At 33.2% G+C, this 15,578-nt stretch overlaps 1 protein-coding gene across 1 annotated transcript in view; it reads right to left on the reverse strand.

Annotated features, from left to right (window-relative positions):
• Nucleotides 1-15,578, reverse strand: part of LOC130231474 (mucin-5AC) — a 44,952-nt gene that overhangs the window by 12,540 nt on the left and 16,834 nt on the right. The window contains exons 15-16 of the mRNA XM_056460808.1: nucleotides 1,733-1,994; nucleotides 961-1,075 (exon numbers count right to left, since the gene is read on the reverse strand). Coding sequence (XP_056316783.1) covers nucleotides 961-1,075; nucleotides 1,733-1,994 — 377 coding nt within the window. The remainder of the gene's footprint in view (nucleotides 1-960; nucleotides 1,076-1,732; nucleotides 1,995-15,578) is intronic.

Raw genomic sequence — 15,578 nt, forward strand, 5'->3', positions numbered from 1 at the left:
TTATTACTTTTACAGTTCTGACCCCCCACAAATTATTATTCCATTCAGTGTTTCTTTCTGGGAATAACCTAAGCCACTGACATGATTTATAGAAAAAGTGTAGAAACATTGAGGTCACTTTCAGATGTTGTGGACAGTGTAAAGGGCAATGATTTAATAAAATCAACACAATCTTGATTTTACTTCTGAAAAAAGGATTAATAAATTATTGGGTAGAAAAATTAGATGTTAAAGAACATTATAAAACAAAATATAGTTAAATAAACCTAGTACAGATCCATACACAAAGAACTTACCATGTTTTTACATGCCTTAGTTGAGTTGACCTGCTCCATACAGCTATCTGTTGAACTATTCATCTTCACAAAGTCTCCATAATCAGATCTGTCATCTTAATTAAACACAAGTTCATGTAGTTATGCAAAAAAAATATATTATTCAGAAAAATTATTTAGGTTTGTTGTTTTATAAAACACCTGTACTGAAGCATCAGCAGATAAAGAGCTACACTAAGGTGCAGTTTTAATTTTTCAGTTAAATATTTTAATATTTAACTGAAAATATAATATAACTAAAATATAACTGCTATAAATTAAGTCTGGATTTTCATAGTGCGTACTCATCCAAAACTTTTATTTTAAAAAGTATTAATTAGGCAAAGGAAGAACATCTTTATCTATTTCTATGTATTTTCCACATATTTATACATTTATAAATACACATTTACTTGCTAATGTACACAATATTTGCCTTAAAAGTTATTTTTGTGTGATATTAAAGTATTTATTATTAGTTACCATATTTAGGGAACTCATTGTGTGACCGGTTGCCACTGAAGTCTCCACATAAACCACAGGTCTTATTTTGGTACCTCATGTCCAATTCAACCTATAAAGAAAAGAAATTCTAGCTTATTTCTTGCAAAACATCAGTGTTTTTGTAAACTGATGTCGAACTCACAGTGAAAGAGTCATCTTCGTTCCACTTGGCCACTAGTCCGAGTGTAGCAGTGATTGTTATGTAGGAGGAACTCTTATAAATGAGAACACCAGAGTGGCTAAAAGGCAGATCCATCCTATCAGAAAATATACATTCAATGAAACTCTCCTGTAATTCTGACCCTCATATTTAAAGGGATAGTTCACACTCAAAACATACATTTACTCACATTCAAGTGGTTCTAAACCTTTATGAACTTCTTATGTTGAACATAAAACAAGATATTGTGATGAAAGCAGCCATTGACATCTATAGTACACTGTGAAAAGCGATTGGTTACTTTTTAAAAAGTCAGTAAACCCATTGACTTAACTTTAATAATTATAATTTGCTTATTAATTATAAGGCAATGAGTTTGCTCTCTTTTTTTAAAGTCAACTAATTGATTTTTGCAGTGTACAGGAACAAAATATGGAGGTCAATGGCTGTTTTTTCCAACATGCTTCAGTATATTTTCCTTTGTGTTCAACAGAAGAAAGAAACAGTTTTGAAAGTGGAGGATAAGTAAATGATGACTAAGTTTTCATTTAATTTCAGTTCATTTAATGTTTCATGTGAGGGGGGTATTTCACGCAAATGTTTGCAAGTTTAATTTTCTTTAGTTCTTTTGTAGATATATAGCAAATAAAATGTGTAGCATATTAGTAAAAATGTCATTATGTTCCTTGATATTACAATGCCTGGCTTTTTTACATTTTTGAATGAAGTGTCCCTTTAACCTCATAATACTTACGGTGATCCGTTTACATTAACAGTGGTTTTGTTGAGCTCCACTGTAATGCTCCTCAGCTTCATTGTGATGTTAGTGATAGTTGGTTGGTCGTTTTCCACTTGGCGTCTCAACTGAATGTAGAAATCCTTCTGATTGCTTCCACATGTTGCAGACATGAGAAAATTACATGTGGATGCCAGGTGGATAAAGTGTCCATCAAATTTCTTGAAGTGGTAGTTCCCCCATGTACTACAGACTTGTTTGTTATGAAGAGGGAATATTCCTAAGGGGTGGGAGGGGATAGATTTCACATAAGATTTCAACAGCAAAAAAACAAACAAACAATACAATATAAAAAGTGTTTTTTACTTAGATTATTTGTCTTGTTTCTAGTCTAAATATCTAAAAATATAGAAATCAAGCATTTCCCAGACAAGCAAAAAATATTGTCTTGTTTTAAGAAATATACAAAATTTAAGCTAGTATTTTTTTTAAATAAACAAAATAATCTGCCAATGGGGCTGGGAAAGCAAAATAACCTTATGTTAAAATGAAAAACAAGATTATTTTGCTTGTTTTTTAAGGGAAAAACTCACTTAACTTTTTAAGTGACAAGACAATCTTTTGGTTTTTCAAGACAATGCTTCTTAATTTAAGAATTTTTAGATATTTGGACTAGAAACAAGACAAGAAATACATTTTTTGCAGTGTATGGTTGCCAGAAATATTCTGTAAAAATACAATAAAAATATAAACACACTTACAGAATGTAAGGCAAATGCAACATAATTTTCTGCTGAATTAACAAATTCTCTTTATTTAATTTTGTGTTAGAAAGTGTTTGCACCTTTAACATATACTGGCTAGAAACATAATGTGATAAAGAGAAAGCCACACGATGAATCAATGTTCATTACAAATAGCTTTTCTACTGGGTAAGGAAAAACTGAAGGCTCATAGACAAGACATGTAACATGGGAAAGGTCAAAATAATATGTGAATGTTCCAACACCATTCAGCATATACATGTAAAACTGAAACGATTTATTATTCTGACATAGATTTAATTACAAAAAAACACAGTCGTTACACAAAATGCTCCTAAAATTAATTTTAGGCAATTAAAATCTTCTGATTGCTGAATGATATTTCAGTGGGTGTATCGCATAAGCATGTACATTTCTACAGCAAAAAATAATAATTAAACAGGACGCATTTATTATGCGGAAAGCTGGTATACACTTTTATTTTTATATTTTTGTCATAATAAACATGATAACACTGTAACACACAACCCTATAATAATGCACTTTTAATTACATGCAACTAGTATACTTAATTTATTTTATCTTAATAGTAACACTTGGTTACAAATATTTCCAGTTTTGCCATTTTTGTTATATATTTACAATCATTTCATAGTGTAATTGAGTTTATTTTAGTTACACTATACTTTAAGGTGGAATTCTAGCTATAAACAAACTATTAACGATAAACTTAATAAACTCTTAATTAGCTGTTTATTAATAGTTGTTAAGGTAGTCGGTGGGTTTAGGTATTGAGTACGATTAGAGATGTAGAATAAGATCATACTTTATAAGTACTAAAAAACAGCCCATATCAAAATATTAGGCAAGTAAAAGGTCACTAGTTAATAATAAGAATAAGTATGAAAGTGTTATCTTTTTTTTAAAGTTTAGAAAAGTTTCATTGACTAATCACCATTCATATGTTTTCATTTTGAGATAATGTCTACTATAAATTCCCAATGCCATTGCATGGTTTCACCCCATGGTAAATAAATCACCTGTCAAGAAATACAGTACAATTAAATAATGAATAGTAAAACAATTAGTAATCTTGGGACCAAACTTTGTGGTCATATGATGAATAATGTCGCACGGACATCACTGATCAATGTCAGACTGAGATTATGAACCACAATGCCTTCTTACTATTTCTTAAGGATTGCTTACACATGAATTGTTTCTCTGGCTTATGCAGCCACAATAGAGGGAGGAAAACTGGTAAAGCAAGGCAGGTCATTTAAAAAAGTAATCAAACAATCAAGTTCACATTGAAAATAATCACATACTATAACAGCATTCAATAATATTCATAAAAGAAAACCATTTTACCTGTCTGAGAGGCGCTTAGTCCAAAATATAGCACTATCCATTCAAGCATCCATATCACTATCCTGGTAGTTCTCCCCATGCTGGCCCTGTGGATTTGTGGATCCTCCACAGGTGTTTGAGGATGGAAAGACTTTGTGTTTTCTGTTTTATACCACCCGCTATTGTGTGAAGGCCTAGGAGGGGCTGAACGAAACCGTGTGTCAAAATGTCAATAACAACCCTCAGATTGAGGGAATGCATGCAATTTGTAGTATAATGAGATTTGAATGGAAACATTTGAAGCTTTTTTGTTGAATTGGATATTTTAGTAATGTGAAATGAAAGTACAATTTCAAACAACAAAGCAAATTTGTTTATAAACTTACAATTTTTGTTATATTATTATAAAGTAATAAACACTACAAAAAATGTTTTTCTTATTTAGATGTTTTAGTCCAAATATTTTCAGAAATAATGTCAAAATTAAGTGAATTTTTTCTTAAAACAAGCTTAATATTCTACAAATGAGATGAGCATTCATTCATTTATTTTCTTTTCAGCTTAGTCCCTTTATTAATCCAGGGTCCCCACAACGGAATGAACCGCCAATTTTTATGCAGCGGATGCCCTTCCAGCTGCAACCCATCTCTGGGAAACATCCATACACACTCATTCACACTCATACACTACAAACAATTTAGCCTACCAATTCACCTGTACCGCATGTCTTTGGACTGTGGGGGAAAACCGAAGCACCCGGAGGAAACCCACGCGAACGCAGGGAGAACATGCAAACTCCACACAGAAACGCCAACTGACCCAGCTGAGGCTCGGACCAGCAACGTTCTTGTTGTGAGGCGACAACACTACCTACTGCGCCACTGTGTCACCATGGGATAAGCAAATTAATCTTATTTTCAAATCAAATGATCAAATTATTGTTTCTTCTATTAAGGAAAAACACCTATTTCTAAAAACATGCTTCTTGTCTTGACTTTTGATTTCGGAAGTTGTAGATTGGACTTGAAACAAGACAAAAACTCATCAATTTAATCATCTTTGTATTGTTTTCAACTTGTAAGTGGTGACAATTAAACTAATTTACATAAATTAACTGCTTATTACCACTTATAAAGTGTAATCTTATACTACATCTCTAATCCTTGCCAACACCTAAACCCAACTACTATCTTACTAGCTAATAATTAGCATCTAATTAGTAGCTTAATGATTTGGTAATTGTGTGAATTGTACTTTAAATTAAACAGTACCCCTTATGGATGCGAACCAGCATCCTTCTTGCTGTGAGGCGACAGTGTTAAACACTGAGCCACCATGCCGCCCATAGGTTTAGTTTTTCATTCTTTTTCTTTTTGGCTTAGTCCCTTTATCAATCTGGGGTCGCCACAGCGGAATGAACCGCCAACTTATCCAGCATATGTTTTACACAGCGGATGCCCTTCCAGCTGCAACCTATACATACTCATTCACACACATATAAAATGGACGATTTAGCTTACACAATTCACCTATACCTCATGTTTTTGGACTATGAGGGAAACCAGAGCACCCAGAGGAAACCCACGCGAACACGGGGAGAACATGCCAACTCCACACAGAAATGCCAACTGACCCAGTCATGGCTCAAACCAGCGACCTTCTTGCCGTGAGGCGATTGTGCTATGGCTTACGGTGTAGGGACAGATATGTTTATGTCACAAAAGCCGGTAATACACTTTTTTTTTCTGTCATTTTATTGATTGATTATTTTATCATTTATTTTGATTTTACACCTGGATACATGTCAGCTCTTAAAGTCACAACATCAGTTCAGTTGTTTTCATGTGTGCAGTGATCAGCAGATAATTGGTTCATGTTGTACAATTCTCTGTCACTTTTAGACTTTCTGTCACATCAACAATAAGATGAGGAATGGATTTTACCATGGAAATGTTGTGGGTTTGTATATTTACCTGTCTAACAGCAGTCATGCAAACTGTAGGCAAAATGTTATTGAACTAAATAGGAGATTATAGTAAATTAGACTATGAGAGAACTTGTAAAATGGCATTAATATAAGATGCTATATTTAGAAAGTGTTTAGAGCTGATATGAGCATGGAGATGAATTATTGCAATAGCAAGTGTGAATTATGAAATACAGGAAAAATTTATAGCACCAATTTATGGATTAAACGGCAGCATGAACTGACACAAAATAATAGGTGGTGTCAGAGTAGAAGGAAAGAGAAGTTATTAATGAAATCCCAATCCAGAACATCCAGCAATGCATGACTGTTGCGTAACTTGAGGCTGTAATTGATGCCAATCTTGTTTTATTCAGAGGCCAAAATAAGCAAAGAGATGCTGTTTGTTGTCGTTGCTGATGTTTTTATTGACAGTATTAAAAAAACACTTGCATAAAATGCATGTACATTTTCAGCTGTCACTCTACTGTAAAAGGCTGCAATATATTGAAATACCACATGTGCATATTGAGAAAACCAAGGTTTTAAAACTGCCAAAATGTTCTGTAATACCGTTCCTAAGGTATGTGTAAGGTATGTGTTTTATTAACTTTTTTTTTAGGACAACAGTATCTCCAGCAGAAAAAATATCCAAAGATGTCGTTTTAAGTTTTGAAACAAATGAAGACAGCAGAAGTCAATCATTCATTTGAATTATATAGCCTGACGTGTTTACTGCTCCAAAATATCATAAATCTTTCAAAAAATACAATATATTCAGTATTTCCTCTAGGATTTTTTCCAGCTGTGGCGGCAGGCCTTTTTTACACAGATCTACCAACTATCTGTGGTGTTATTTCAATGACAGATGTGTGCGCAGTATTACAATTCAAGATCGCATTTATGTAATAGCCTACGAGCATGTCAATCTCTTTGCTTGTGCGCCGATTTCCTCTGCTCGTGCACAAAACTTCTCGCACGCCCCCTCAAATACATGCTGCTCAAGCGCAGATCTTCTTGTGCGCTCTCAAATAAACGCTGCTGAAGTGTGATTTAGTGCATTTATGTAATGAGAATGTCGCCAACATTTATTAGAGTTGCTAGGAATATTTAAGAATGTCTCCAATAGACCTAAAGAGCAGCATTAATGCATCCTGAAGTAAAGTGAAACGGCTATACGTCGTGCTTGCTGGCCTCACGCACCTGTCAGTCAGCCAGTCAGTCAGCATGTAACCTTAAAGGGTTAAACAAATGATGCAGAGCACTACTACGGTTACAGAAAAGTTCATGCTGTTATAATTCACTTACCTTTTAATACGTTTTGGTGCGATTATCACCCGCTCTTAAAAAAACACGACTGAATATTTTGGATGAAAAGCTGTAATGTAGCTGTGGCGGGATCAATTTTGGCATGGCACTCCGCCATGGAAGAATGAATGTAGCGGAAACCATATAATTTTTATCCAAGGTTATCATACTGTCAGAATCTTATACCAGCCCATGCCTAATATTGAGATTTACATAATGCAAGGGTTTATTAATGATTTAATACAAAATATCTTAGAAATAAAAACTGAATTACACATTAAAACATATCTCTGAAAGCAAGCAGAATGGACATGCTGGTTTTCTAGTCCAAAAATATTATTGGATTTTATCTTTAATATTATCTTTTATATTATACTACAATATATTTTGTGTGGCTCAGTGGTGTCGCACTGTCACCTCATAGCATGAAGGTCACTGGTTCGTGCTCCGGCTGGGTCAGTTGACATTTTTGTGTTGTGTTTGCATGTTCTCCCCATGTTGGTGTGGGTTTCCACCGGATGCTCTGCTTTCCTCCACAGTCCAAACACATGCGCTATAGGGGAATTGATTAACTAAATTGGCCGTATAGTGTATGAGTGTGTGTGAGAAAGTGAGAGTGTATGTGTGTTTTCCAGTATTTATTGTGGCTGGAAGGGCATCCGCTGCATAACACATATACTGGAATAGTTAGTGGTTAATTCCCATGTAGCAAACCCTGATAAATAAGGGACTAAGCCAAAAGAAAATTAATGAATGAATAAAATAATTTAGATTTTATTTATTATTAAACTGTAATCAGAAAAACTATAAACTGTCAATAAAAAACAATCTGTGATTTTTATCAGCTTTTGTCTCACACAATGAAGTGCACATATAAATAGATCAGCCAAAAATATTACTATTATTGTTTGCACAGCAAACATTAAATACATCTCACAGGCAAAGTTTTGTTTTGAATGAACAGTTAATGTAAATAATACTGTAGTGCTACTATCTGCTATTAGGTAGTGTTTAAATTAATTTAGTCATATTTTATCCATTAATTATTTTGATGAATCTGCTCAATCGTTGACCGTCTCTCTGTCTCTCTTTTTTGCATTAGTTTTGTCTCATTTACTGTTTTTTTGCTATTTGTGTTAGATCACAATCTGTTGTTGCTCAATTGAAAAAAGAAACATTGTCTTCAGAAAAACAATAATCATTGATAGTGACCACAAATACACCAAAAACCATAAATATAAAGACAAGTGGATGAATGAAAACAAGAAATGTCACTTTAAACTGATAGTGTCACACATTTTTTATATAAGTATATTGAAAGTATAATTTTAAGTATTTTAGGAAATAAATACAAATGTATAACATAATAAATACTTTATTTATACATTTATAATGTGAATGAAATAGAGTGTAATTAAATTTTAAGGTACACTTGTACATTTGGAATTAAATATCTATATTCGTGTCCAGGGAATGGGTGGGACTCGTCTGTAGTGTTCTGAAGTGCGACAGTGAATTGTCTGATATGTGCCCTGAAATATTTGTCAATGCAATTAGACGTCAATTGGACGTATGCAAATATTTACACAGCCTTTTTTTAAGCCAACATTTGACATGTTTAAAACTCGCTTTGTAAGAAACGAAACAGTGTGTTCTGGTTTTCTCACACATGTTTTCCTGAATAATAACCTTAAGCCAATCCTTATTCGGTGACATAACCTGGCGATGCTTTCAACACACAAAAAAACTTATAAATAAACTTATTTATGGGATGTTATGGTTCAAAACTAATCAAAAACCTTAAAGTTTGGTGGAGATTTTGATTCGATAATATAATATATATAATATAATAATATATAATAATAATATAAATATAATATATATAATATAATACTAAATTTTCTAAATCTTGATCAAATCAAAGAGTACTTAAAACAAAACTGCATATATAGAGTAAAAAGGTCATTTTTTTTTCATTGATTAACACTGTATAATTCAATATATAGATGAAAATAATAATTAAAGCTAAACAGTACACTTATGCTTTCATTTTCACAGACAAATAAATAAAAATTAGGACTAAATATTCACACTGAGGGTTCACACTGAGCATAAATGAAGCAAACAGATGACTGCAGTTTCTTGACTTTTATTAGTCCTCTGTGTTTTGAACTCCAAGTAAATCTTTACATGCAAAAGTTCAGACATACAGTAAACACTTCCCTGCTGTGCAAGTCATGCACTATATATTTATTTATTTATGTATATATATACACATTTGCATCATTTAATGAAAGACAAATTATAGCAGTAAACATTCACAAAGTAAACTGGCAAATATGGTCTTAATATCTGACTGCTTGTGCTATATTATGTTTGTTACTGAATGACAGATATCATTGATACAATCAAAGCTCTTTATGTGAAGTCTCATGAAGAAAATCAATGCAACAAGGACATTCATCATTTTGATTTAAGTATCTGACCCAACTAGCATTTATTTTGTGTTAAAAAGACGACTAATAAACATTCGAACATAGACAGCTTGGCTAAAACTTTGGCTGTCATAGAGATGTCTAAAATAGTCTAAAAATAGTCTAGTTATCAAATAGACAGAAATAAATGACTAAACATGTCCAATCTGTCTATTTTAGACTATTATTACACTGAAAAAAAATTGTTTACTTAAAAAGTGAGTAAAACCTTTTGCTATAAATGTGAAAGTAAATGGACTATGTGCATAATTATAAAAATTAAGTTAAATCAACTCAACCATTCCAAGTTACAATGGGTTCATTTCACTTTTACTAAATTCAAACTTGTCTCTTTAAAGCAATGGGTTTACTTTAGTTCATTTAAATAATCACTTTTAATGTTCTCTCTATTAGATTTTCCACTCACATCCCAAATTTTCCTGTTATAGCTAGATGTCTATATTTGGATGTCTATTAGACGTAATTTAAACACAAAATTGCTTGGTGGGTAAATGATTAAAGAGGTCATGCCCAACCTTACTTTTTTTATTAGGTGGAATTTTATACACTGCAAAAAATAAAAATCAATCTACCAAGATTTTGTCTTGTTCTATAGCAACAAATATCACAATTTTTTATGGCATGACCCCTTTAAAGTGTCAGAGATGTCAAACAACAGGCATCCACACTTCCCAGGTTCTTCACACAAGCCTGATAGAGCAGTGTTGGGTTATACTGTAATACAATGATCTGTTTTACGCACAAAAACTGCGCTTTGTCTTGTTTGAAGTACAATATCTAAAACTCTTACATGAAGAAGCATTTTATAGACCAGTGTACAATATTGTCTTAATGTGTCAAAATGAAGAGAGTTTTTCCTTAAAACAAGCAAAATAATCTGCCAATGGGGTAAGCGAAACAAACTTGGTATTCCTTTTGACATGAGATTATTTTGCTTACCCCATTGGCATATTATTTGCTTGTTCTAGGATAATGCAGGCCTGATCTCACGAGAAACGTAAGTATTTTACGTTTTGACACTTTAGTGGCTAATTCGTATGAATTCGTACGAGTTCAGTCGTACGAAATTGTACGATTTTAAAAAGGAGGGCGTGGCACCTATACCCCCCGCCCCTAAACCCAACCGTCATTGGCGGATGAGCAAATCGTACTAAATTGTACGAATTAGATCGTACGAATTCGTACGAATTAGCCACTAAATCAAAAAGTTACGAATTTCGTGAGATTGTGTTGGATAAATCTCACTTAATTTAAAGACAATATGTTTTGCTTGTCTGGAAAAAGCTTCTTGACTTAAGAATTTGGACAAGAAACAAGACCAAAGAGCTGAGCATTATTGGTAGTGTACAAGCTGTTTAAGTCAGTTTCATGTAATTTAAGTTAAAATAACCCATAAGATTAATTTGATTCAACTTTAAAATGCAAGGCAACCATGTAACTTTTTGTGTATTGGGCATTAATATTTGATCAGTGATTTATAGTAGTAATAGTATACTGTATAAAATCCTGAGTTTGCAATGACGTCCAAAAATCCTTCAAAGCGTATTTTTTTTAAAACTCAAATTCAGCTGATAATGTAGATAATCCTGTGTAACCCAGAAGTGTCGACACCTATGAAGTGTTTGTTGGTAAACAGTAGTTTCATATAAGCACTCAAAAAAGGATGTTTGCTTTTGTTCAAACTGCTTATTTAAAATAAGCTGGAGCGGCACACTTCTTGACGGTTAATTAGGACAGCTTAATGTTTTAAGTCCAATCCACTTAAATTGTAAAAACTAATAAGCTAAAGGGCTAGCTCACTCACTGAAACTGAAAATTCTGTCATAATGTACTTGCACTTTACTTCTTTCAATACCTGTTGAACACAAAAGAAGATATCTTGAAAAAAAAAATGTTGTAAACCTGTAACCATTGACTTCCATAGTATTTGTTTTTCTTACTATGGAAGTCAATGGTTACATGTTTACAGCTTCATTCAAAATACTTAGTTGTTTCACAGAATAAAGAAGCTAATGTTTGTAACCACTTGAGGGTGAGTACACAGTGAGTAAATTGTTTATTTTTTGGGTGAACTATCTCTTTAACTTAATTCCTTCATGTTGTCCCAACACAAATTGAATGTGTGCACCCCAGCGTATTTTTAAATGCTTTTTTTTTTTAAAGAATTGTATTCACTTTGATCGAAGACACTCTCATGCATAAGAGCTGGACATAAAAACAGCAAATAATAGAAATGTTTAGGTCATTCCTTTGTAATGTGCTTCCCTTGTAATTTTCCCATGTGATTGGACTGCAGGGTGAGTAATTCGAGTGAACTCGGCTTGCTTCACAGCCATTAGATTATTTTTTAGCCTCGTCTTTTATGATGTAATTTCATTGTCCATTGAAGCCATGTTAATGGTTCTCTTCACACAAGGCAATTGTGTTATCTGCGCATTATAGACCCTAATAAGATGCCGCTTGAAGGGGTTTTTGCAGGATAGTGTGCTCACATAGAAATGTTGTTGTAAACCAGACATACAGTACCAAGCAATGTGTTACAAACACTGTGTTCATTATAAGGACTATATAAGCTAAGTCTATATGTATCTTGTCAAACAGTCACATAAAATTATTCATAATGATCTGGTTTAGACTGTTCGGGTAGGTTGGACCAAAAAGGATTAAATGTTGAGTAAATCAAGGTTGTTGCACCACACATACTTTTTGTTAAAGACAGATAGACAGACAGACAGACAGACAGACAGATAGATAGATAGATAGAGGATAGAGACAGACAGACAGACAGACAGACAGACAGACAGACAGACAGATAGATAGATAGATAGATAGATAGATAGATAGATAGATAGATAGATAGAAGAGAGAGGAGAGAGAGAGAGAGAGACAGACAGACAGACTCAAAAAAGTTTGCTGTTTGTTCAAACTACTTATTAAAATGAGCGGAAACCACATAATTCTTGTGGGTTTTTTTGGACAACTTAATTGTTTATGTTCAATCCACTTAAATTAATAAATAAATAAATTTATAACAGATTAACTTTATTCTAGTTTCTCCATTACTGGTTTTAAACTTCAGGTTTAGTATTTAACCTTCTACAAGCACCTTGTTTAAGCCCTATTTTCAGTGCATGTCTTTTAAATGATTGCAACCAATTATAATGTTCAAAAAACATCAAAGGAGATACATATTTTATTCATTTTTACTAGTTTTTTATTTTGCATGATCAGAAATTCTCTTCTTTATTATTGCCTGGGGTAACTTTTAAGGATGTTTTGCTGGCATTGTGTTTGGTGATATCGCATTATTAGTTCACAATTTATGTTCAAATAGAAGAGAGGGCAAACCAGTGTTGGGGATTTCCAATGGGTGCGAAATCTCATGATGCACGAATATGACACGACACACTAACATTTCCATTTCTACTTAATGATTTCCCGACAATTAAACGTCATTTAGGTGATTTTGTATATATTAGCTTATCTTAGCTTTGTCTTTTGGGAGTGTATTAATTATGGTCTATCTAAATTTGATATCATTGTTTTATGAAGCCCGTTGCTGCCTCTGAATAAAAAATAAAAAGGGTTATTGTGACTTTATAACTCAGAATTGAGAGTTCTGAGTTATCTCGCATTCTGACTTAATCGTTTTAATTTAAATCTCACAACTATGTGGGGAAAAAAAGTCCGAATTGTGAGTTTGTATCATGCATTCTGAGATTAAGTCACAATAATCTGTTTTTATTTTTATTCAGTGGCGGAACAGGCTTCCATATTGTTTCATTCAACATTGCAACACACACAAAACAAAACCCTCTGTGGCAGGTGTACAAAAAAATGTAATAAATGAACCCAAAACGAACCATTATCATTTTCATTAAGTCCCCATCCAGCGTAGAGTGTGCAGTCGAGAATTAAAAGTTGAAAATTCTAATCCCTGATTTTGTTTATCCATTTCGAATTTAATTCACAGCTTGATTTAAAAACAAAGTAGTAGGTCAACAATCTTCGAATCTCTCTTAACTTAGTTTAATTTAATGCTTAATGGTGCAACCCACCGCTCGAACATTCTTTGGAATTCGTCTTATTGTGCTGTGTAAAACATTGCCTACATGTTATTTGCCTATATTTGTTTGCAAAAACTGGAAAATCGGCTCTCAAGGGGTGTTTAAGTAAGCGGCTAAAATGTCTTTGGTGTAAAAGAAATCATTTACTGACATTCTATATGGCATGTAAACATTCTCAGACTGGTTAAATAAGGGCTTTGATATTCTGTATCCGCCTCTTTTCTTTTAATCATTTTTTTCTGATGCTTTTTACAAGAGAGACATGATAACGCATTCCCACGACAAGGTAACTATTGGAGTCTTTACAGCTATTCTTAAACTATAATTCAAAACAAAACACAATGCTACTGGGTAAAGATAAGAGAACGTGACGTGAACATAATTGTGGCAGTTCTTTTACACTTCAATCCTAAACCTATAGTCATTTCGTGTGGATCACAGTGAACAGAAGAGCTCCAGACATCACGTTTGTTCCTTGAAAGCATATCATGGTGTCAGCCCGAAATAACAAGATCGGTAAGACCGAGATATGCAGTTAGTTGAGGGCGAATGTATGTTGGCAGATGGGCCGAGTACAACTTAAGGACGTGAAACTGTCGAAGGCATGCAGGACGCTTTAGGAGCCTTAATCACTGGAGATGTGATTCTCGTTCAGCAGAGTATGCCAACGCTCGATCTTCCCTTGTCTTTAATCTTTTAGGCATTCATACCATTGCTTCAAACGCTCACCTTTGGCAGTGATACCCAACTGGCAGCCTCCTGACAACGAAATATATAAAGTGGTATTAAAACATTTGGTGACACTTTCATTTAAGGTGACGTAGTTACACCTTTCATGCATTTACTATAGGCAATTACATGAATTATTATGCATAATTACACTGTAAAAAATATCTGTTAATTAACATTGCTGTATCCTGTATGCGATTAACAAGTGTTTTCTGTTTATTTACGGTGGTGAATAGCATTATGGGAGCTTCCTCGCTGCTCTGTTGACTTTTTATGCTGACAATTTGACTCTACAGTTTAACAAAGTGACTTTAATTGACATTTTAGCTGTTTATAAATAACATTATGGATAAGAATTAATATATAGAGAATAAGTCTGTTAAATAAGGATTTTGTAGGACCAACCTAGACAATATATCACTTTAAACTATTAAATGTTCATAAAAGTCACTTTTTTTTAACTTTACAAGGTTAAAAGTTCAAAATCAAGGTCCCATAATGCAACTTAAAAGCATAAATAAATGGGGAAAATAAAAACTTGAACCACAAAATACGTAAAATTGCTAATTTACAGATATTTTATTGTTTTGGGAACATTATGCAACTAACCGTAAACCTAACCCACATTCTAACTAGGGCTGGGTCGATAAATGATATCATATCCAGTCACAATAAAATTGATGTTGAGGATAATATCATCATCACGATACTATCAAAATACTATTGAAGTCAATGGCTACAGGTTTTCAGCATTTTTTAAATGATCCTTCTATGTGTTCAACAGACGAAAGAAACAAAACAGGCCAATAAATGATGACACAATTTAGATTTTTGAGCGAACAATCCTTTTAGGAGACACTAACAGGACAAATTAGTATAAATGTGCAATCTTATAAACACACTGAGGGGAGTAGAAAGTTGTGTGGGTGAACTACTGGCAGTGTGCAAATTAAAGAACACAAATGCACAAAAGACACAAAAAGCACGTCCAAAAGCACTGACTTGCATAATGAAGCCTATTCAAATTATATAAGCCCAAATTATGCTGTATATCTTGCATAATATTTATATGAATGCATGCAATGCACTGATATTTGTAATTCAAATTTTTGTTTGTGAGATATTAAACTACCATATGAGTGTCCAGAAAAGCACTATATGTAAGGAATTATTATTAATAATATT

This window comes from Danio aesculapii, chromosome 7, assembly GCF_903798145.1.
Source record: "Danio aesculapii chromosome 7, fDanAes4.1, whole genome shotgun sequence".
NCBI lineage: Eukaryota > Metazoa > Chordata > Actinopteri > Cypriniformes > Danionidae > Danio > Danio aesculapii.